This window comes from Anomaloglossus baeobatrachus, chromosome 8, assembly GCF_048569485.1.
Source record: "Anomaloglossus baeobatrachus isolate aAnoBae1 chromosome 8, aAnoBae1.hap1, whole genome shotgun sequence".
Classification (NCBI taxonomy): Eukaryota; Metazoa; Chordata; class Amphibia; order Anura; family Aromobatidae; genus Anomaloglossus; species Anomaloglossus baeobatrachus.
This window is the reverse complement of record NC_134360.1, coordinates 215,530,900-215,554,622: the sequence shown is the minus strand read 5'-3', so window position 1 is coordinate 215,554,622 and position 23,723 is coordinate 215,530,900. Positions and strand designations below refer to the sequence as shown.

Genomic DNA, 23,723 nt, shown 5'->3' with positions numbered 1-23,723 from the left:
TTTTGTTGTCCGCCCAGTCTGTGTTGTTTGTCGGTGGGGTTTTGTGATTACTGTCCTGGCCTGACCCCTGGGTGGTGGGTGTGAAGGGTGTTACATCAGGGTCTTGGATATGTGATAGAAACATGGTGGTGGCTCAGACCTCACTACCATCGAGTGTACCTCTGGGTTGAGGGTCAGCTCAGAATGCTACCTAGTCTGAGGCCCAGCTTAGGGGACATTTTCAGTAACATCCTAGTCACCAGTGTGACAGGTGGTCCTTGGCGACAGAGACAGATATTGATGGAGCAGGTCACGGTAGAGATGTAACTTTTACAAATTTGGACATTTTTGCAACAAAGAAGTCACAATATGCGAAAATGGATAATTGTCAATATTTACTTTTCAATGAGTAATACCAGAGGGAAGGCATAATGCAGACTTCTTCACTTATAGCTACAACCCTGCATATTTACAGGAACAACCACTTTCTGTCTGTAATAATTCATTTTAACCAGAATTTTCTTTTAATCCTCTCATTCACAGCATACAGAACACAAAATTAGTGTTTCCATCCAAACAAGAACCACCTATTGATTGGTCACAAAAAGTGAAGAAGTCTATAGAACTGGAGCATTGTGAGAGGAAACTGCTTCTATATACTGCAAATAAGAGGTAAGTCATACATGGCTATAATAAAATATATGTTAGAAATAATTTTACACAACACACACAGTAACACAAGAATAAATTGATAATAAGTTAAATTACTGTAGCACCCACAGGGCAAGGGGTTAAGTTACTCGTCACTGTGCCCAGGGCTAACTGACTATGTGTGAAGATGCTCCTTCTCTTTTCCCCAAGTGGTGCCCGCTCCCCAGGTGGTTGTCCTAGTGACTGGGAAAGTCCCATGCTTCGTGATTGCCACCCCCTATCTACCCCAGACCCTTTCCCCCCGGTGGGAAAGCACCGAACTGTGTTTGTTATGTGAATGTGAGAAACACCAGCCATTAACCTCTCCTTACCCGGGATGAGTACTACATCTTAAGGGAGATACAGTACCCTGCGGCAACTGAAGCCTCAGGGGCGCCACTGTTATGATCCGGAACCATGGAAGACCACCACAAATCATTGGCAAAAAGGTGACAAGAGCATTGGCAACTAATCTGGCCGCCATCCCCTTACTAACCAACACAACTAGAAGTAGCCGAGGGGTGAACTAACATCCTGTGCACCGCGAACCCAGCCGGAGAACTAACTATCCTAAAGGTAGGAAAGATGAATAACTCTCTGCCTCAGAAAATAGACAAGAATAGCAAGCCCCCCACATTCAAAGACTGCGGTGATATAGGAAAAACACAATACACAGGTAGATGACAGGATTAGCAAAAGGTGAGGCCCCCGCTGACTAAAATAGGAAAGGACAGGAAAGGGACTGATGGTTGCCAGAGAAAAACCCTGCAAAATACCAACTTCCTGATAGTACAAAAAGGCCCTCAGATCGCTCGATCTGAACTCCGTCCTATACCAGGTGCCCTTGTCATACCAATGAACAGAAAACAAGAATTATAACAAATTCAACAAGCCACAAACACATGGACCCAAAGGAGCTATACTCCACACAGAACTGCAGGGAGTTCCTCAACAATCCACTGAGGGGGAGAATCCCTGGAAGGAAATAAACTGAAACCAACCACAACAAATGACAAACCCAGATAAGCAAAGAACCAGACAATAAATAAAGAGCAAGCACTTATCTGGAGTAGATGTGGTGTAGAGCAGGATTAAGCAGGCTAGAGATACAAAGAACAACTGACATCCGGCAACAGCCTGCAATCAAACCAGGACTTAAATAAGCAGAGAGTTAGCAAAGGAAACACCCACTGCACAACACACCTGGTCTCTGTCCAAACCTTTCCTGGCCACCAGAGGGAGTCTCCCAGCAGCCAAGACATAACTAACATTCACAACAGTACCCCCCCCCTTGAGAAGGGGTCACCGAACCCTCACCCACGCCACCGGGTCACTCGGGATGAGCATGATGGAAGGCGCGAACCAACCTGTCCGCATGAATGTCAGAAGCCACAACCCAAGAGTTATCCTCCTGCCCATAACCCTTCAATTTCACAAGGTACTGAAGCTGACGCCTATTGTGACGGGAATCCAGAATTTTTTCAACCTCATACTCCAGATCCCCTTGTACCAAAACAGGGTCAGGAGGCGCTGCTGCAGGAACTGTTGGCTCCACATGTTTCTTCAATAAGGACTTATGGAAGACATTGTGAATCTTAAATGACGCAGGCAGAGTCAAACGGAAAGATACAGGATTAATAATCTCCGAAATCTTATAAGGTCCAATAAATCTGGGCTTAAATTTAGGAGACAGAACTCTCATAGGAATATTTTTAGAGGACAACCACACCATGTCCCCTACTTTAAACCGGGGACCAACAGTCTGACGTCGGTTGGCAAACTTTTGGGCAGTTTCTTGGGACTGAAACAATTTATCCACTACCTGCCCCCAAATCTGCTGCATTCTGTTGACCACCGAATCCACCCCCGGACAGTCAGATGCCTCAAGCTGCCCTGAGAGGAACCTAGGGTGATACCCAAAATTGCAGAAAAAGGGGGACACCAACGTGGTAGAGCTAGCTCTATTGTTAAGGGCAAATTCAGCCAAAGGCAAAAACGAAACCCAGTCATCCTGATCCGCAGAAACAAAACACCGTAAATAGGTCTCCAGGGTCTGGTTAGCCCTTTCAGTCTGACCGTTGGTCTGAGGATGAAGCGCCGAGGAGAAAGACAGCTGAACACCCAATTTGGAGCAAAAAATCCTCCAAAACCTGGATACAAACTGCACCCCTCTGTCAGAAACAATGTTTTCGGGAATACCATGCAAACGGACAACATGTTGGAAAAACAAAGGCACCAACTCTGATGAAGACGGCAACTTAGATAGGGGAACCAAGTGGACCATCTTGGAGAATCTGTCACAGATCACCCAAATCACAGTCATTTTCTGAGAGACGGGAAGCTCTGAAATAAAATCCATAGAGATGTGCGTCCAAGGTTTCTTAGGTACAGGCAAAGGCAATAATAGCCCACTAGAACGTGAACAGGGCTTGGACCTAGAACAAACTCCACACAACTGCACAAAACGACGGACATCTCGGGACAGGGAAGGCCACGAAAAAGAGCGTCTCACAAGATCCCGAGTACCAAAAATGCCAGGATGACCCGCCAAAACAGAGCAATGAACCTCAGAGACAACTCGGTCTCTCCATTGGTCTGGGACAAACAGTTTCCCTGTAGGACATCTCTCAGGTTTATCCCCCTGAAATTCCGCCAGTGCTAACCGCAGATCAGGCGAAATAGCCGAGAAAACTACACCATCATTCAGGATAGTAGACGGTTCGACAACCTCCAAAGAGTCAGCGCAGAAACTCCTGGAGAGGGCATCGGCCTTAACATTCTTGGTGCCCGGCAAAAAAGAGACCACAAAATTAAACCGGGTAAAAAACAAAGCCCACCTGGCCTGCCGAGGATTCAACCTCTTGGCCGATTCCAGATAGATGAGATTCTTGTGGTCCGTAAGCACCACAACTTGATGCCTAGCCCCCTCCAACCAATACCTCCACTCTTCAAATGCCCACTTCATAGCCAATAATTCCCGGTTCCCCACATCATAATTCCATTCAGAAGGAGCAAACTTCCGAGAGAAAAAGGCACAGGGCTTAAGTTTACCCGAAGTAGCGTCTCGTTGAGACAGAACAGCACCTGCTCCGATCTCTGAGGCATCGATCTCAACTTGAAATGGGCGAGACACATCAGGTTGCTGCAAAACTGGGGCAGAAGTGAATCGCCTTTTAAGCTCCTGGAAGGCCACAATAGCCTCAGGGGTCCAATGCTCAGCATCAGCTCCCTTCTTTGTCAAATCTGTCAGAGGTTTAACAATGGCAGAAAAATTGGCTATAAATTTACGGTAAAAATTAGCAAACCCCAAAAACCGCTGCAGGGATTTTAGAGAAGTCGGTTGCACCCAGTCGTAAATAGCCTGAACTTTAACCGGGTCCATTTCAATAGCGGAGGGAGACAGGATGAAGCCCAAAAAGGAAATCCTTTGCACCCAAAAGAGGCACTTTGACCCCTTAATGTACAGTGTATTATCCTTAAGTATCTGAAAAACATCCCGTACTTGCACCACATGAGAGTCCCAATCATCAGAAAAAATCAAGATGTCATCCAAATACACAATCAAAAATTTACCAATAAGGTCCCGAAAAATATCATTCTTGAAGGCCTGGAAGACGGAGGGTGCATTAGTGAGCCCAAAAGGCATCACTAGGTACTCAAAATGCCCCTCAGGAGTATTAAAAGCCGTCTTCCATTCATCACCCTCCTTAATACGGATGAGATTATACGCACCCTTGAGATCCAGTTTCGTAAAACATTTGGCACTCTGCACTCTAGAGAACAGATCAGACATCAGAGGCAAAGGGTACTGATATTTGACCGTAATTTTATTAAGAAGACGGTAATCAATACAAGGCCTCAACGAACCATCTTTCTTAGCAACAAAGAAGAAGCCAGCACCCAAAGGAGAAGAAGAAGGCCGAATGTGCCCCTTCTCCAATGATTCTCTGATGTATGACCGCATGGCATCATGTTCGGGCACAGACAAGTTGAAAATCCGCCCCTTGGGAAATTTACAACCGGGCACCAACTCAATGGCACAGTCACAGTCCCGGTGTGGGGGCAGAGAATCAGATTCCTGGTCATTAAATACATCACGGAAATCAGACAAGAAAGCCGGAACATCAACTGCCTGAGCAGACGTGGACGACACGGAAAGGTCCTGATGCAAACCTTGACAACCCCAACTAGCTACCGACAAGGATCTCCAGTCAAGAACCGGATTATGGGTCTGCAACCACGGAAATCCCAGTACCAAGGTATCCTGTAGATTATGCAATACTAAAGATGTACAAGTTTCCTGATGCGCTGGTGCAACTCTCATAGGCACCTGGGTCCAAAATTGGGGTTTATTTTCGGCCAAAGGGGTAGCATCAATGCCCCTTAAAGGAATAGGCGTTTGCAAAAGAACCATGGGAAAACCACAATCCCTAGCAAACCCAAAATCCATCAAATTGAGCGCTGCCTCTGAGTCCACAAAGGCAAATGCAGATAAGGAAGACAATGAACAAATCAATGTGACAGACAAAAGAAACTTTGGTTGCAAAGAACCCACAGTAACAGAAGTAGCCAATCTCCTTTCACATTTAGGGCAGACAGAGATGTTATGAGAAGCGTCTCCACAATAGAAGCACAGTCTATTCTTCCGTCTGAACCCCTGCCGACTAGCATTAGAAAGGACCCTATCACACTCCAAAGGCTCCAAAGGCTGTTCCACAGGCACAAAACCAGCAGGTATCTTCCTGCGCTCACGTAAACACCTATCAATCTGAATGGCCAAGGTCATAGAGGTATCAAGACCAGAAGGGACGGGAAATCCTACCATTACATCCTTCACAGCATCCGCAATACCCTTGCGAAAAAGAGCCGCAAGCGCATCATCATTCCATTTGGTAAGGACCACCCACTTACGAAATTTCTGACAAAACGTTTCTGCAGAATCCAAACCCTGAGTTAAGGACAACAAGACCTTTTCTGCTTGGTCCACAATATTGGGTTCGTCATATAATAATCCCAAGGCCTGAAAAAAGGAGTCCACATCATTGAGAATCGGATCATTAGACGCTAAAGAGAAGGCCCAGTCCTGAGGGTCACCACGCAGCAAGGAGATGACAATCTTAACCTGCTGTACAGGATTCCCTGAGGACTTAGGGCGCAGGTCAAAAAATAATTTACAATTATTTTTGAAGCTCAAAAATCTCGACTTATCTCCCGAAAAAAATTCAGGAACAGGAATCTTAGGCTCTGCAAGGGGAGTCTGTGCAAGAAAAGACTATACGACGAGCCTTAGCATCAAGATGAGCAACACGCTCACCCAATTCATCCATGCTAGACAAAAGAAATCTTCCACAGAACCCAAAGAAGAAGAGGAAAAACACCAAAAAAAAAAAAAAATTCTCAGCAGCTTTGTTTTTTTTTTTTTTCTTCCTTCTTAAGAGTACCCTTTAAATTTGGTTGGCCGGATGTACTGTTATGATCCGGAACCATGGAAGACCACCACAAATCATTGGCAAAAAGGTGACAAGAGCATTGGCAACTAATCTGGCTGCCATCCCCTTACTAACCAACACAACTAGAAGTAGCCGAGGGGTGAACTAACATCCTGTGCACCACGAACCCAGCCGGAGAACTAACTATCCTAAAGGTAGGAAAGATGAATAACTCTCTGCCTCAGAAAATAGACAAGAATAGCAAGCCCCCCACATTCAAAGACTGCGGTGATATAGGAAAAACACAATACACAGGTAGATGACAGGATTAGCAAAAGGTGAGGCCCCCGCTGACTAAAATAGGAAAGGACAGGAAAGGGACTGATGGTTGCCAGAGAAAAACCCTGCAAAATACCAACTTCCTGATAGTACAAAAAGGCCCTCAGATCGCTCGATCTGAACTCCGTCCTATACCAGGTGCCCTTGTCATACCAATGAACAGAAAACAAGAATTATAACAAATTCAACAAGCCACAAACACATGGACCCAAAGGAGCTATACTCCACACAGAACTGCAGGGAGTTCCTCAACAATCCACTGAGGGGGAAAATCCCTGGAAGGAAATAAACTGAAACCAACCACAACAAATGACAAACCCAGATAAGCAAAGAACCAGACAATAAATAAAGAGCAAGCACTTATCTGGAGTAGATGTGGTGTAGAGCAGGATTAAGCAGGCTAGAGATACAAAGAACAACTGACATCTGGCAATAGCCTGCAATCAGACCAGGACTTAAATAAGCAGAGAGTTAGCAAAGGAAACACCCACTGCACAACACACCTGGTCTCTGTCCAAACCTTTCCTGGCCACCAGAGGGAGTCTCCCAGCAGCCAAGGCATAACTAACATTCACAACACACCACATTACTACAGTATGTTACTGTCACTATACAGTCTGGGACAACTGGCAGAAACTATGGAATCACAACATAGGTGGACAAGTGCTAGATTTATTGGGGAAGGATGGCTATCAGTGCAATGGGAAAACTGTGTATTTTATGGGGCACTATTGTTGGCAATTTAATACATTTCCAATTGGGCGATATTCCCTTTTTCTGCGCAATTGTTTTTTTCCTATCCCTTCTTCCAAGAGCCAAAGGGATTTTTTTCTGACCACATAGCTGTATTGGGGCTTGTTTTTTTGTTGGATGAGTTGTATTTTTTAGTGACGCCATTCATTTTACCATCACCAGGGATAGCACCAATTCTCCAATATATACCACCTGCTTAACCCAGCAGTAGGTCACCTCAAATCACTAAAATGGACAAATCATCGGTTCTGGATGCTCCCCTCCTTCTCCAGTACTGTAGGGATTAAGAACTGTGATCAACGGACCATTATTTTTTATATTCAAGTATTCTATACTAAAATGGTCTATATCAGAGTGCTGAACCATAGCAAATGTAATGCCAATATTCGAGAACTGAGCCTATGGTTATTTGGCCTTTCCCAGCCTAAACATAACAACCCGCAGTTGCCCCAGACGTGGGACATCCATTACCGAGCTCTTTATGATTGCTCTGGTACAGTGGCAATTGGGGTAATATTTTTGAGTTTTATGTCAAGACCTTCTTAGCTTGATAATACCAGCCCCCAGCTGTCTGCTTTACCTTGGCCAGTTATCAAAAACAGGGGGAGCTCACACTGTTTTTTAAAATTATTTAAATTAAATAATTTTAAAAAATGGCTTGGAGACGCCTTTATTTTTGATAACCAACCAAGGTACACAAGACAGCTGAGGGCTGCAGCCCACAGCTGTCCACTTTACCTACACTGGTTATCAATAATAGGGGGGACCCCACATCAATTTTTTTTATTTATTCCCTATTCACATCTGTTTGCAGAGCAATTGTCCTGCTCTTAAACACATTTTGCTTCCTGTTGCAGCACCCTAGCCCTTACTATGACCATTTTCCAGCCATTTTACAACACATTAGTTTTTTTTTTATAGGGAATCATGGTTTCTTTTAAAGCCTGGCCACAGGTTAGGCTTAAGCAGAGCTATTTGATGGCAGACATGGAGATCTTCAATAGATCCCTGAATTTCATTGCAGCCCATGGGTGCCTCACGATCACTTTGCGAGGCAGCCAATAAGCACTGAAAAACCTATGTACCTATGCAGGTGCACTATTAATGCAACTTTAAGAGATTTGCTGTGGCATTTAATAGGTTAACAGTAGTGGGCAGAGCTCGGCTCTACTCATAGCTGTCTGAGGAGGTGGTCTGGTTGTCGTGTTACCTTCCTGGAGATACCAATTGTACCATTGTATAGTCATATAATTCGATATTTTATATTGTTAGTGTTGCTAAAATGTTTTGGTTTTCCTGAGGGCTGCAGTACTAACCACCAGCCATAAGAGGAAACTTTCTTCCGTTTTACTCTTGCATAGACTCTTGTTTGGAAAAGACAGGCTAAATACTTAGCCAGAGAAGGGGAAGAGTGATAGAGACCAAAGTGAGTCAGTTCCTGGCTCAGTTAGTGTAGTGGAGACCTTGAGCAAGAAGACAAGTCTTTTGGGTGTGTGTGTTCTGTACAAGGTAGCAAGCTCAACAAGTAACCCAAGTGATGATAGAGATACAGCACACAGGCAAGTGGGTGAAACCTGCTAAAGAGAGACTTGTTAGGGAAATGAGTCTAGTGTTGGCCAGTTGTGGGTAGACCTTAGGAAGGAAAAGGATCTACCAAGCTGTGGATAGAAGAAGAGAGTATTTGCTCTAGGAGACGCCCTTGTCAGGGATCACAGCTAGTAGTGTGGGTGCATGGTTCAAAGCGTAACACATTGACCTGTGTGGCCCTGTATCAAGGAGATGGAGGTTCATTTTATCTGGTCTAACTGTATACCGTACACAATTAAAGTACCGTTGCCTGTAACCGTGTTGATTGTGCCTCTGTATCAGCAAAGTGGTTGGATGCTGGACAGAGTGCGACAGGGGTAAGGTGAAGATGCGCACAGTAATAACACCCCTCAGAATTTCCAATTTAATGTAGGGTGCCGGTTTGTTAATGAAGCAGAACTCGGTTGTCTGAGGGATGTTCTGCCACACTAAATGCACTTGTGCATACAACTCATCAAGATCTGCTGTTGGCAGCTTCCTTTGAAACTGATAACCAATAGTGTTACAGACATGCTCGATAAGAGACAAGTTTAGAGATTCTGCAGGATATAGGTCACACACTACTGACAGCAGCACTAACAAGTGCCACATTGTGACTGCAGGAATCACACCAGGTACAAGAGGACTCCTGGCGAGTGGTGCAACACAGAGGGAACACCAGGGTAGTAATACAATGGAAGGTCCTAGCACTGGGAGAGGGGAGTGGGGTAACCTCCTAACACTCACCTAAGGCTGATCCCTGCACTCCATAACGTCACTAGATGTGTCATTACCCCCATGCTCAGTTATGTACCTGGGCCCTAACTGACCCTGAACCCACTCTGACAAGTAAAGGCCAGTGAAACACTAGTCTCACCCCTACAATAAGACAATACAAGGAAGGTGAGACAAACAGGTGGGGAAATACACAACAAATAATACTCCACAGCTTCTCCAGCAGGAACTTCTCAGCTGCAACAGAAGTGACACCTCAGCTTCTCCAGAGACTGGCTCCTTCAAAGTGGACAGCATTGATATGAGTTATGGTTGGCATAGGGAGGAATGAGGAGTGGATATTTATAGCAGAAGAGCGGACCTGCAGCTGAGGTTTCAACTATCTGTTAGATCACTGCAGGGTAGAAATGAACCTTAACCCCTTCAGTACTCAATGGAATTAAATACGTTCCAACTCAGGGTAAACGGTGAACGGGCACAAAAGTGGATGTGTGATAAACAATATGCTGTGACCTTCTGATTCCAGATCCCCCCGAGATTACATCGGACAGTGAAATACTCGTGAAATGTGAACTGGCAAAATTATCTTGAAAAATTACCCATGGGTCACTTTGTAAAAATGTCCTTACAACTTGTTCCACAACCAAATCAATGGAACACTGAGCTTTTAGTGCAACAGGAATGAAGACGAGTCTGATTACTGTGAATTATGCCATCCCATATAGTAATACAGGGAGTAGGACTTGTGTGACGTTTCCACATGAAAGCCTCTTCATGTTATTGCCCATATGGTCACCAGATGGAGACCAGAACCTGGGATAGAGCATTGGAGGATAGAATGGAGATCTCTCCTCTTTAGTGGCCTGTCCTGCTTTTGTTTTGGATGCATTGATAGTTGGGTCTTTGTCTGGAGACCCTGTGGGCATTGCCATGAAAATGCCTTTGGGACGGAACTTCACACCAATCCTGCTCCTAGGATTATGGTGTGGGATGACGTAATATACAATCTCTTTGAGTATATCGAGTATCATCCATCAGTCTCAGGAGGAAAATCCACTGCATCAAGCCACATAGACTTTCTTTTGTCACTTGAGAAAATAATGGTAACAGCATCTTGTCTTTGGTTCAGGCGTTTTCTTAACATCATTGTATACAAGTCAATTTAATTTTTCGTTATGACATCATTTGGGCTATGCTTGTAAAGATATTTTTTATTTGGTATAATTCAGAACTGTATAGTGTTGTAAAACATAAACTATGTTCTTTCTTATGCCTATTTTTACTTTTATGACTCTCCCTATCTGACATCGCTTCCACGTCTCTACTATTTTCATGGCTTTAGATATTTCTACCATTCACATTGTATATCTCTTAAAATAACCTGTTACACATGGCTTGTTCCTAATTCCAGAGCAAGTCTTTAGAACAATTTTTCTTTCCTTGAACAATTATCCTATGGAAACCACTTTCTTTATGTGTTTAGGATAACATGAGAGTGCATGTAGCAGAATATTAACTGTAGAGGGAAGCTCTCATCAGAAAATGAGCTATTGTTTAAATTGAGTTTTTTGATACATGTATATTTCAAAAATTTAATAAAATAAATAATAATTAATAGATAATAAATAAAAAACTTTTTTCTTACATCATATTCCTCAGTCAAATGCAGATTTTTTAATTTTGCAATTTTCATACTGGCCACTGGGGCTTTTTAGATTCATGCTTTCTATCCTTTCAGGAACAGTTTTCAGTAGACTTCTTATCGCATACAAAATTGCAAAGACATGTGTCACTTCATACTCAGCTGATAACAGAGATTACACCATTGACAATTAGTGATATCATAGCTGATCCTTCTCCCCTCCCTTCACAATAACCTTTGCACACACATCGATATACCCTACATCAGGACCGCCTTGATAAATGTTGAAAATAGGATAGGATAATTTCATCTGGAAGAAAGAATGGCTCATTAGATTTTTTAGTTATTACCAGAGCGGAATTAGGGGCAAATTTACCATTACCATTGTTGTCTTCAAAATCTCTATTATAAAAGTCTTTTGATTGTTACCATCCTCACAAATGTATTCAAATACAAAATAGTTCTGAACCGGATATCCAGACAGGTGAAAAAGATAGCCTTTTTAATAGTACTTGCACCTTTCGCTATGATAAAATACGACCCAAATTCTCAAAAAGTTGGGACGCTGTATAAAATATAAAGAAAACGAAAATCCTATGATCTGGAAATCTCTTATAGTGATATTTTTTACACAACACAGATCAGAAGGTGAAAGTTAGACATGTTTCCATTTCATTTGAAAAAAATATACTCATTTAAAAAAGTTGGGGCAGGGTTATCAAAAGAGTCATCAAATGGCTGGATGAAAAAATAATCCTATTAAAAAACAGCTCAATCTTCAACTAAGACACGTGACTGTATAAAAAGAAAATATTAGAGAGGCAGAGTCTCTTAGAAGCAAATATGGTCAAAGGTTCACCTGTTAAGATTCAGGGACCGAGGAGGATCAAAAAATGTGGAATCCCAAAAAGGTAACAGAGTGGCTGGAAACTTAACGGACTGCAGACCTAATCCTGACACACAACTAGAAGTAGCCGTGGAGCATGCCTACGATGACCCGGACGCCTCGACAAAGCCGGAGAACTAAATAATCTCACAGATAGAGATATAAGAAAGCTAATCTGCCTCGGAGCAGTCCCCAAAGATAGATAGATAGCCCCCCACATGTAAAGGCTACAGTGATATAGAAAAACACAATACAAAGCCAGAAAAGACAGAATAAGCAAAGGTGAGGCCCAAACTATCTTTATAGAAAAGGATAGGAAATAGCAACTGTCTGCAGTCGTAAAAACTCTAATAAATACCAGCACTTCTGATATGGAAAAATCCTGAGGTCACACAAACCCCCCCCCAGATGTTACTGGGATTCAAAAACTCTAATACAGATGAGGGACTGAATTAATACCAAGCATGACAAACACAATACCCTGCAGAATCATAGAGCTAAATATACAGATACTCCCAGCAGGGAATGCTCCCATTCCACCAAGAACTCCACACAGACAAAATAGGAATCAAGTATTAGTATCAAAAGCAGAAAAAACAACAAGAAAGTGGAAAACAAACAGCAGAGGTACAAAGACCACTTATCTGAGAGGAGTTCAGGTAGTGAGCAGAGCTGGTTACAGAATGTCCTTACACACAGGAGACATTGACCACTGGCAAGGAACCAGAGAAAATTACTCAGTTAAATAGCCCAAACTGACCCTGATTGCCAGTCCTCTGCAGGTGTGAGACTTTTATTCCACACATCAACTGCACCTCCAGCACTGACCACAAGAGGGAGCCCCAAACTGGAAAACGTATTCACAACATTCACCAATCTGTGCTCATCTCCAAAAATTTCAAAATTGTGGAATAATTTTAGAAAAATATTCCTCATTGTAAATTTACAAAGACTTTGAATATCCCATCATCTACAGCGCACAATATCATCAAGAGATTTAGGAGAAATCCACGTGCACAAGGGATAAGGTGTGTGGCACTTCAAATGCGCTGTATTAAAAACAGACATGTGCAAATCACTGCATGGCCTCAGAAATATGTCCAGAAATCTTTAAGTGTGAACACAGCTCGCCATGTAATCCATAAATGCAGTTAAAGCCCTATAATGCAATAAAAAACAAAAACATATATCAACACAATCCAGAAATGCTGCCTTTTTCTCTTGGCAAAGATCATTTAAAATGGACTTTGGGAAAAATAGAAACCGTTGTGTAATCAGATGAATCAAAATCTGAAATTTTATGGAAACCACGGACACTGTGTCCTGAGGACTCAAGAGGAGAGAGCCCATCCAAGTTGTTATGAATGCACAGGCCTGTATCTCTGATGATTTGATGTTGCACTAGTGCCTATGAAATGGGCAGTTTACATATCTTTAAAAGGCATAATTCACTCTAAAGGGTGTTGTACACGCTGCAATCTCGTTAGCGAGATCGCTAGCGAGCGTAACCGCCCCAGTCTGTTGTGCGTCACGGGCAAATTACTGGTGCACAACATCGCTTACACCCGTCACACGGACTTACCTTCCCTGCGACGTCGCTGTGGCCGGCGAACCGCCTCCTTTCTTAGGGGGCGGTTCGTGCGGCGTCACAGTAATTGTACACAGGGCATTTAAATACTATATTGTTCCCTTTTTTTGTGTAAAATCCTTCTAGTAAACTGTCATGGGGATCCTTATTATCTGTACCCTTCAAGGGATCAGCTTCTTTAACATAATTTTTGAAACTCGTCACATGCCACCACAGTTCATAGAATCATAGAATCATAGAATGGTAGAGGTGGAAGAAACCTCAAGGGCCATCGGGTCCAACCCCCTGCGAATGCAGGCTTTCCTAAATCATCTCAGCTATATGTTTATCCAGTTTATGCTTGAAGATTTCCATTGATGGACTACCTCCCATGGTCGCCTGTTCCACTCTCTGACTGCCCTCACCACCTCCCGTGGTCGCCTGTTCCAATCCCTGACTGTCAGAAAGTTTTTCCTAATGTCTAGTCTGAATCTCCTTCCTTTAAGTTTCTTCCCATTGCTTCTTGTACTTCCTTGTGCTAATGAGAATAGGGTAGTTCCCTCTGCACTGTGACTACTGTTCAGATATTTGTAGCCCGCTATTAAGTCACCTCTCAGCCTTCTGTTTTTCAAACTAAACATCCCTAGTTCTTTTAGCCGTTCTTCATATGACATGGTTTGCAGACCTTCTACCATTCAAGAGAGTTCAGTCTCTTGAAGCAGCAGCTTCTCCAAAATGTTCTTGTCATCCTAAATCAACTTGAAGTAGAAACATTTTAATATTCTGCTTTCAGAAAATAGTAAATATTTTAATCCCACATCTACCAGTGCATAAACTCTAACAAAAGTTCCGGTTTGTGTCTGGCACAAAACAATATTTCCTCGGTCAACATAGAACTGCAGTTATGTGTAAAAGTGGTTGGCTGGAGATGGTGCAAATTTATCTGCAGGACCAGTCCAGTGGCACAGCAATCTGTCACCAATGGAAAGGAGCCCAGAGAACTGTGTAGGAAAGTGCACCGTATTAGAGAGACCTGGAAAGGTTAGTGATGGGATAGGAAGAACAGACTGGGAAACAAAAATCACCTAGGATATAGAAGCCTTGCAGTTTGTTTCTGGCGGGAGGCATTTCAGAGAGGGATGAGCTCAGGAAGAGGGAGTGGGAGAGGAATAAAGAAGAAGAGCACAGGAGCCGACTGGAAAGGCAGCTCTGGCGTGAAGGAGAAGCAGCGCGCGGTTGTGCAGGCTGAAGGTCAGAAGGAGGTCTCCCTTGCAGAAGATTTTAGCATCAGAGAGACGAATTCAGTGGATACTGGAACAGGTAGTCCACAAGTCCCGCACCCCTGCACCACCCAGCAAGACCAGCAAGACCCCTGAACCATCCATCAATATCCTCCAGACCGCCGCTACACCTGTCAAGACCCCCAAGACCCCCGCTATGCCTTTAAATACCCCAATTTTGCCTGTCAAGACCCGCAGACCGGACTACATGGTCAAGCCACAGACATTGCCAGTCACAACAGCCACCCGTTGGTGACCCGACTTCGCCGGGCTATCGCTTCCTGCCCAGCCGTGCGGTACCTAATACAGGGACTGTATTGATAGTGGTTGGAGCTTAGCGTACTGTGCAATTCAGTGACCGTAACACATAGAGACGGGAAGTGTAGGGTCTGGGGACTACGGACGGAGGCCCTGGCATTTCTATACTGCTTCTCATGAGGATTAATGTGTTTATCTCTTGCCCCTGTTAGGCTGAGTTATATGAGCCGCTTTGTTGTTACCAGAAATGTAACTATTTTTCCCTTGTGATCACTGTCCCTTGCTTTCTGTTTCCCTATCCCTATCAGTAAATTAAAAAATTGAGTTACGACTGTTCCTGCTTCTCTGTGTGCTTCATTTTGACCCTGCTCTTACAACTGCCCGCTACCTGCCAGCATCTGCGGCTGTTTGATTAGCTGCCCTGGTGTGATGTCACATTTGCTTCACATTGCAGTGAACATATTGTGCCAGGCTGGCTAATAAAGAGTAGCCATGGATGCTACTGGACTGGATCCTGCAAATCAATTTGTGCTTATTCTAGGGCTGCCTTACTGCTCATTTACAAGGGGTTGTCAGATAAACTAATGAAAATGTATACATCTACAGAGAGAATGGGGTACTTGTTGTTATTTTAACATTATTCTCTTTTTTTTCAATAGGAAAATGGGTCTCAATGTTCTCACTCCTTGGCTTGCCCCAATTATCTGGGATGGAATATATGACATTAACATATTAGATAACCAACACAACAGTACAAGAATTGGATTGTTTGTTTTTGCTGTGAAAAAGTAAGTATACATTGGAAATTAGTAGTTGGTGCGCAATGCGCAATGTTGAAACACCGCTTACCGGCAACATTCTCACTGGCCAGTCGTAATTTAAGGCCTAAGACACACGGTGTGAAAATCGGAGTGAGTGGAATGCGATAAAACATCGCATTCCACTCGGACCAATATTAACTTGTGTGCCAGCACCCATGAGCGATTATTTTCTCAGCCCTAATCGGATCCGAGAAACCAGTCGCAGCATGCTGCGGGTGCAATGCGATCCTTGTTTCACTCGCACCCATTCAAGTCTATGGGGCGAGAGAAAAATCGCACTGCACTCGCAGTACACCGGTATAATGCGAGTGCAGAGCGAGAATCGCAATAGCTGGCAATGGAGGAGAGAGGGAGATAAATCCTTCCCTTTCCTCTGCAGCGCCGGTCCTCCCCTCCTCAGCGCTGGCCCACCCCTCCTCAGCACCGGCCCACCCCTCCTCAGCACCGGCCCGTCCCTCCTCAGCGCTGGCCCGCCCCTCCTCAGTGCTGGCCCGCCCCCCGCAGCTGTGGTCCGATCACATGATTGGACATCAGTCACAATGACACTCGCATGACACTCGGCTCCCGCTGTGCTGCCAGTGTGAGCCGAATGTCATGCGGGGATCACACTAGTCCCTGTGTGGCCCGGCCTAATAGTTTGCTTACAAAAGCCGACTGCAATTCAGATATGCACTGAACAATCAGTAATAAATCAGTGCGCACACTGTAGGCTGCCAATGTCCTCGGCGGCGCGAGTCCTGTTTATACAGGACCATACGCTGCCAAAAATATTTTTTTTTGTTGTGCAGTACACAAGATCATGCAGTGTGACTGGACCTTAACCGAGATTAAAAATAGACTGAAGCTACTTGAATTTATATTGATAGTGTTATATAAGCTGTTAGTGTGGTCATTATATAAATTATAACAGGAAACCATCAAGACCTTTAACTAATGTAAATGGGAATATGGGATAAAAAAAGTTTAGGACTTGAGCTCATTAAGCCATATGTTCTTTTTTTTTTATATATATTTTTTTTCTTTTTTTTTTATTTTGGAGTTGTTTATCTTTTTCATTCTTCTACAAAGCAATACTAGGGCCTTCTTTTGGGGGTGGAATAGGTGGAAAAGTTGTATTTATCATCTGCATCATCTTACGTATCTTACATATACGAGGGGCTGCTGCTAAGTCTTTGGCTTTACCCAGAAATAAACGAGATAGGATGACATTTATTCCACATACTCTCCACTGATGTCAACACACTTCTTACATCGGTATTCCAACTTCTGTAAGCCTAGCAAAAAAGAAGGATTTTGGTTGTGCCTCAAACCAGGTATCCATAGCAGCCATGGCATCAGAAATAGTGTGAAATTTAGAACCCTTGATCTTCAGGTTTGGAAACAGATCATAGTCAGAGAGAGCTAGATCTGGTAAATAAGGTGGATGGTCAAAAAGCTGGAAGCCCAGCTGTGCCAGTTTTGCTGTGGTTGCTTGTGCAGTGTGAGCAGAGGCGTTGTCATGCAGGAACAAGATTCCTTTGGAGAGCTCGCAGCACCTTTTGGCCTTCAGAGCTGCCTTCAATTGGTCCAAAAGTTCAATGTAATACCTTGCAATGATGGTGGAACCCCTTTGAAGGTAGTCTACTAGCAGCATGCCCTCCTTATCCCAGAACACAGACGCCATCACCTTAGTGGCTGATTTTTGCACCTTGAGCTTCTTTGGAAGAGGAGAACCCCTGTGCCATCACTCTTTTGAGTGCTCCTTGTTTTCAGGGTCATACAAGTAAATCCAGGTCTCATCAATAGTGACCAGTAGATCCAGAAAGTTCTTATCAGTCCAGAAACGCTGACAAATGGACCGGGAAGTTGTCACTCACATGCTTCTCTGATCTGTTGTCAAACATTTGGGGACCCACTTTGCAGATCGCTTCCTCATGTCCAAATGTTTATGGATAATGACACAAACACGTTCTTGGGAAATCCCCATGATGTCTGCTATTGCTTTAGCTGAAATTCGTGGATTCTCCAGTATGAAGTTGTGCACAGCATCGACAATCTTTGGAACAACAACCACTCTCAGTCGTCCACGACGCTCCTCATCATTGGTCCTGAAGTGGCCCGTTTTAAATTTGGAATCCCAGTTTATAACTGTAGAATATGAAGGGCATTGATCCCCCAATGTCTGCAACATATCACCATGCAGGATAAATAATAATACCATATGGGTCATATAATGTACGCTGTGATACCAAATATGTGTTATTTCTGCACATTACTTTAATTTTTTTCTTTTTACCACCCCAAAATATTTATGTCCATTTTTTTTTTTTTACAACTGCATCTTAGAGTCATCCTCCTCTAGCAGATTAATCCTCTATACACCGCTATGTCAACCTCTGGGAGATTAACCTTTTACAATCAGATGTTTCCTTCTCTATTATTTGGGTTGCACAGTACACAATTACATCTTATTACATGGTTGATGAATAACAATATTCTGTATATTGTAAAGTTCAGTTGCATATTTCCGGCTACCTTCCGACTAGGCATGCACAGCCTTGCTCAATGCTAGTGGATTGAGCAAGGCTGAGTATGACTAGTTATCATGTAACCGCATGTATACAAATCGATACTTGGGGCCATGTGACTGCCCACTCTTTCTGCTGGCACCGTACGGATTTTTCTTGTGTTTGTGTTTAAGTCTTATGACTTATGAGATTAGTGATGCAGGGGTTTCATAGACCTCTACCCATCACTAATTCTGGGCTTAGTGACAGCTGTGCGCTGTCATTAACCCCGATTACCATCACATCAGGGCAATCAGGAAGAGATGGGTAAAGCACAGGGATTGTCACATCTAATGGATGCAACAATTCCGGAGTGGCTGCAGGCTGCTATTCTTAGTCTGGGGGAGTACCAATAATCATGGGCCTCCCCAGGCTGAAAATATCCGCCCCCAGCTATCGGCTTTACCTTGGCTGGGTACCAAAACGAGTGGGACCGCACATTGTTTTTTAAAAACTTATTTATTTAAATTATTATTCCAAAAAAATTCTGCATGCAGTTCCTTTTATTTTGATACACAGCCAAGATAAGCCCACAGCTGGGGGTGGCAGCCTATATCCGTGGCTTTATCTGTGTTGGTATTGATATACAGGGGGGACCCTAAGCCATTTTATTTATTTATTTTACACTGCAGTATAAGGCCGCAAACAACGCCTGTTATGTGGAGCCATGGTCTACTCGCAGCCAATCAGAGCTGACGGTAGGCGGAGAAAGCAGTGAATATGTATAAGCACCCTTTGTTTTTGTTTTTATTATCTGGGTGGCCAAAGCCAAAGTGTAACACAGACTTCCCAAAGAAATCTGTGTCCGGGTTCGGGACCCAAACACCTGTTATTCAGTATATTCAGTATGGACGCCGAACTTTACAGTTCGGGCTTGCTCATCTCTAATCATGAACAATACAAGGCATAGACTGGTACAGGATGTCAGGAATCCGGTTATTCTGATTACCTTTTGGGATTTTTTTTGCCCTCTTACAAGATGTCGTCCTCTACTTCATTCCTCTCCATGTGTTTTTTTTGTCTTCCTGCCTTTACAAACCCCAGTCCAGCCTCCAGTTCTCTGCTTGGGTATGCTGCCTGGTTTCCTACTGCTAGTGGCATCTTAAGTTACTCCAGCAAATCCTGTGTGAAACTCCTGTCGCTGCTCTTCAGAGGTTCTGTCACCTTCTGCTCACCTGCTGCCTCCAGCTGCTGATGCCTAGCATCTGCTATGGCTCTTGCCTGACCTGCCTTGCTGACTTGTAAGGCTAAGTTCACATTTCCGCTAAAATGTATCAGTCACAATCCGCTGCTCTTGTAAACAACGGAATCTGTTTAGCGGATTCCATTGCTCCCATAGACTTGTATGAGCAGCGGATTGTGACTGATGATGCTGCGTTGCACCCTCCGCCCGACTGATCAGTCGTGGAACGACTGACCGCCGGGCGGGAGGAATGCAGCATGTAACGTTTTTTGAGCAGCGCGATCCGTCGGATTTCGCTGCGCATGCTCTCTAGCTCCCTGCACATGTCACCAGCTTTGGTTGGTTACCCGATATTTACCCTGGTTACGGTGCAAGGAGCCAGCGCTAAGCGGTGTAGGCCCGTAACCAAGGTAAATATCGGGTAACCAAGGTAAACATCGGGTGCTTTGCTACCCGATATTTAGTCTGGTTACGTGTGCAGGGAGGCTGACACTTCCCCGCTCGGCCCCGCCCCTCCCGCACTCCGCACATGTGTGTACACACACACTTACACACACTCACACACACACACCTACCTGTCCCCAGCCATGCAGACAAGCACTGCCACTGACACCCTCGTCTGGCCCCGCCCCCCGCTCGGCTCCGCACCCTCCCGCACATCGCATGTGCACACACACACACACACACAGTCACACACTCACACATACACTCACCTGTCCCCAGCCATGCAGACTGCAGCACTGCCACTGACATCCTCAGCTCCTGGCCCCGCCCCCCACTCGGCTCCGCCACCTCCCGCATTCAGCATGTGTATATACACACACACACACACACACACACTCTCATACATCACACACTCACACACACACACTCACCTGTCCTGCAGTCCCTGCGGCACTGACGTCCTCAGTGCCACAGCCCCGCTCGGCTCCCCCCCCGAACTCCGCCCCCCGCACACAACGGAATCCGACAAAGAATTCTGTTCTTTGTCATCCGTTGTACAGCGTTGAACAGCGCATCAGTCACATGCGTCAAGCGACGCATGTGACTGATACAAAACAACGGAAATGTGAACTTAGCCTAAGCTGGTTTTCTTCATTAACTGCTCTGTTGTTTCCACTTTTGAATTGATGCAGTAGCAGAGCACGGGACTGTTCTGGACACTAGAAACTGCTCTGCATCTGTTTCCTGAACATTGTATACTGCTCTGCATCTCGTTTTGGAATTTCAGAGACTTCCTTACGGAGCTTCAAAGACTGCATTGCTAAATCACATGATCCTGTGAGGTTTTCAAGAGACTTTCCTTAAAGGCTTCATTTGATATTTTCACTGTGTGTTTATGGACTTGATTGTTTTTCCTCTGCACTTGTTTGCTAATCACCGTGTGTTACAATACAAACTTTATCACCTAGAGACCAGGTTCAGTTGTGTCTTTGCTCCACGCAAATAGATTCCTGAGTTATCCATTATAATCATTACACAGGAGGACAGAGAACCAAACCTCTCAGGGCTCACAATCTACAGGATGATCTAATTATTGCATAATACAATCTGTTTGAAGACTGGAATGATATAAATTACACTGATGATATCAATTAGAAGCCAGATAATTTTGTATTGTTAAGTAACCTCCCGTTAAAGCCTATTATTTGTATATAATGAAGTCAATTTATTCCTTCCAGGTATATCCGATTCCTTCTACCATTCTTGGAGTCTGCAGAACGTTATTTCATGGTTGGTCACAAAGTTACGTACTACGTATTCACTGACAATGTCAATAATGTAGTTAAACCCAAAGTAGCTGATGGTCGCATCTTGCAACTGCACAATGTGATTGCTGACCAACGCTGGCAGGATGTGTCAATGAGAAGAATGGATACCCTCACGATCTTCACGAAGGAGCATATGCGCAATGAGATAGACTACCTTGTATGCGCTGATGTTGATATGGTATTCAACGATCATGTAGGAGTCGAAATACTTGGAGACCTGGTAGCTACACTCCACCCAGGATATTTTCTTGCTGAACCAAAGTACTTTACATATGAGCGTAGACCGATTTCTGCAGCATATATACCAGAAGGACAAGGAGACTTCTATTACATGGCGGCTCTGTATGGTGGAAAAGTGGAGGAAATTTACAAACTTAGTAAGGAATGCCAGAAAGGTATTATGGAGGACAAGAAAAAAGGTATTGAAGCTGTGTGGCAGGAGGAGTCTCATCTCAACAGATATCTGGTGTACAATAAGCCTACAAAGGTACTGTCCCCCGAATATCTCTGGGCCAATGGCCTCGGTATTGAGGAGTTCATCAAGAGGAAGCGATTCTTAGCAGTACCCAAAAACCATCAAGAAGTGAGGAACTAAAATGCTGTTATGTAAAGATGAAATATGTCATGTGTTCCTCTAGTGAAGAACTAGAAGCCGTTCTGGCCTTGTGTCACGTGCTATAAGGTGGTTTATGGCCGCTGCCAACAAGGACACTGAACTTTATATTTAATCTTTTATGTGCTGATCATACTTAGAGTACAAAAAGCAAACAATGTTATTGCTTCTAAAATTATGCATTCATATCTTTGTTAAAGTGATTTGGAAAATTTGACACATGTTCTTTAAAGTAACTGTAGGAAGAAAATGAGAAAAAAAGTGCGTAACAAAGGAATTCCCTCAGACCTCACCACAGGTCCTGATAGATCGATTGTATAATACTTATGCTAATTATAACAGGGGGAGGGGATAACTATGAATAACCCCAGATATTATCTGATCCTCAGCTGCTGTCACTCAACAAGCAGCTGCTCATTTTATAAACTTTACTTTCTTGGGTTTCAAAATCTAAACATCCGAGCTGACCACTACAGGTGTGTATAGAATCAGCCTGATAGCACCAGTATAGCACTGGCCATAGGTTATATACTAAAATCCTGGTGATTGGTTCCCTTTAAATAATCATAATTTCATGGTTGTTCTATTATAAAAATATACTTTTTATTATTATATATTTTGCCTTTCGCACTCTATATGTAGACACAAGTATATTTTAATTATCACATAACTTTATTAAACGAGTATCACCATTATTATGCATTTTGGAATAATTCCAATGATAAGCTGTTCTTAGGTCATTATTGTGTAATGTTTTATCTATACACTAGGGGGCTGCACTTTATGGTACTTTATGATTGTGATACCGTAGTTACTTTGATAATTTCATATATTACCCTTTTGAAGTGTTAGTAGTCTCTAGCCTCATTATGTCATCAGTCACTAATAGGCAAATAATTATTTTATTACACTTTCCGTATGATGTTACAATAGCTTCTCACTTGCAATGTGCTGCAAGATAAAGATCTGACTCAGCCTATTGTTATTTATCAATATTACATATTTGGTATATTTATATATATTTATATATATTCAGGGGATATATATACAGTGCCTTGTGAAAGTATTCAGCTCCTTTGAATTTTTCAACCTTTTCCCACATTTCAGGCTTCAAACGTAAAGATTAAAAATGTAAATGTTATGGTGAAGAATCAACAACAAGTGGGACACAATTGTGAAGTTGAACGAAATTTATTGCTTATTTTAAACTTTTTTAAAAAATAAATAACTGAAAATTGGGACGTGCAATATTATTCGGCCCCTTTAAGTTAATACTTTGTAGCGCCACCTCTTGCTGCGATTACAGCTGCAGTCGCTTGGGGTATGTGTTTATCAGTTTTGCACATCGAGAGACTGAAATTCTTGCCCATTCTTCCTTTGTAAACAGCTGGAGCTGAGTGAGGTTGGATGGAGGCGTTTGTGAACAACAGTTTTCAGCTCTTTCCACAGATTCTCAATTGGATTCAGGTCTGGACTGTGACTTGGCCATTCTAACACCTGGATACGTTTATTTGTGAACCATTTCATTGTAGATTTTGCTTTATGTTTGGGATCATTGTCTTGTTGGAAGACAAATCTCCGTCCCAGTCTCAGGTCTTTTGCAGACTCCAACAGGTTTTCTTCAAGAATGGTCCTGTATTTGGCTCCATCCATCTTCCCATCAA

The 23,723-nt window shown here is 43.4% G+C and overlaps 1 protein-coding gene across 1 annotated transcript; it reads left to right on the top strand.

Annotated features, from left to right (window-relative positions):
* Positions 1-525: 525 nt before the first annotated feature.
* Positions 526-22,972, top strand: LOC142249433 (histo-blood group ABO system transferase 2-like). The gene is made up of 3 exons (XM_075321087.1): positions 526-651; positions 15,784-15,912; positions 21,357-22,972. Exons 2-3 carry the CDS (start codon positions 15,788-15,790, stop codon positions 22,039-22,041), a joined length of 810 nt encoding a protein of 269 aa, XP_075177202.1. The 5' UTR covers positions 526-651; positions 15,784-15,787; the 3' UTR covers positions 22,042-22,972.
* Positions 22,973-23,723: the final 751 nt, after the last annotated feature.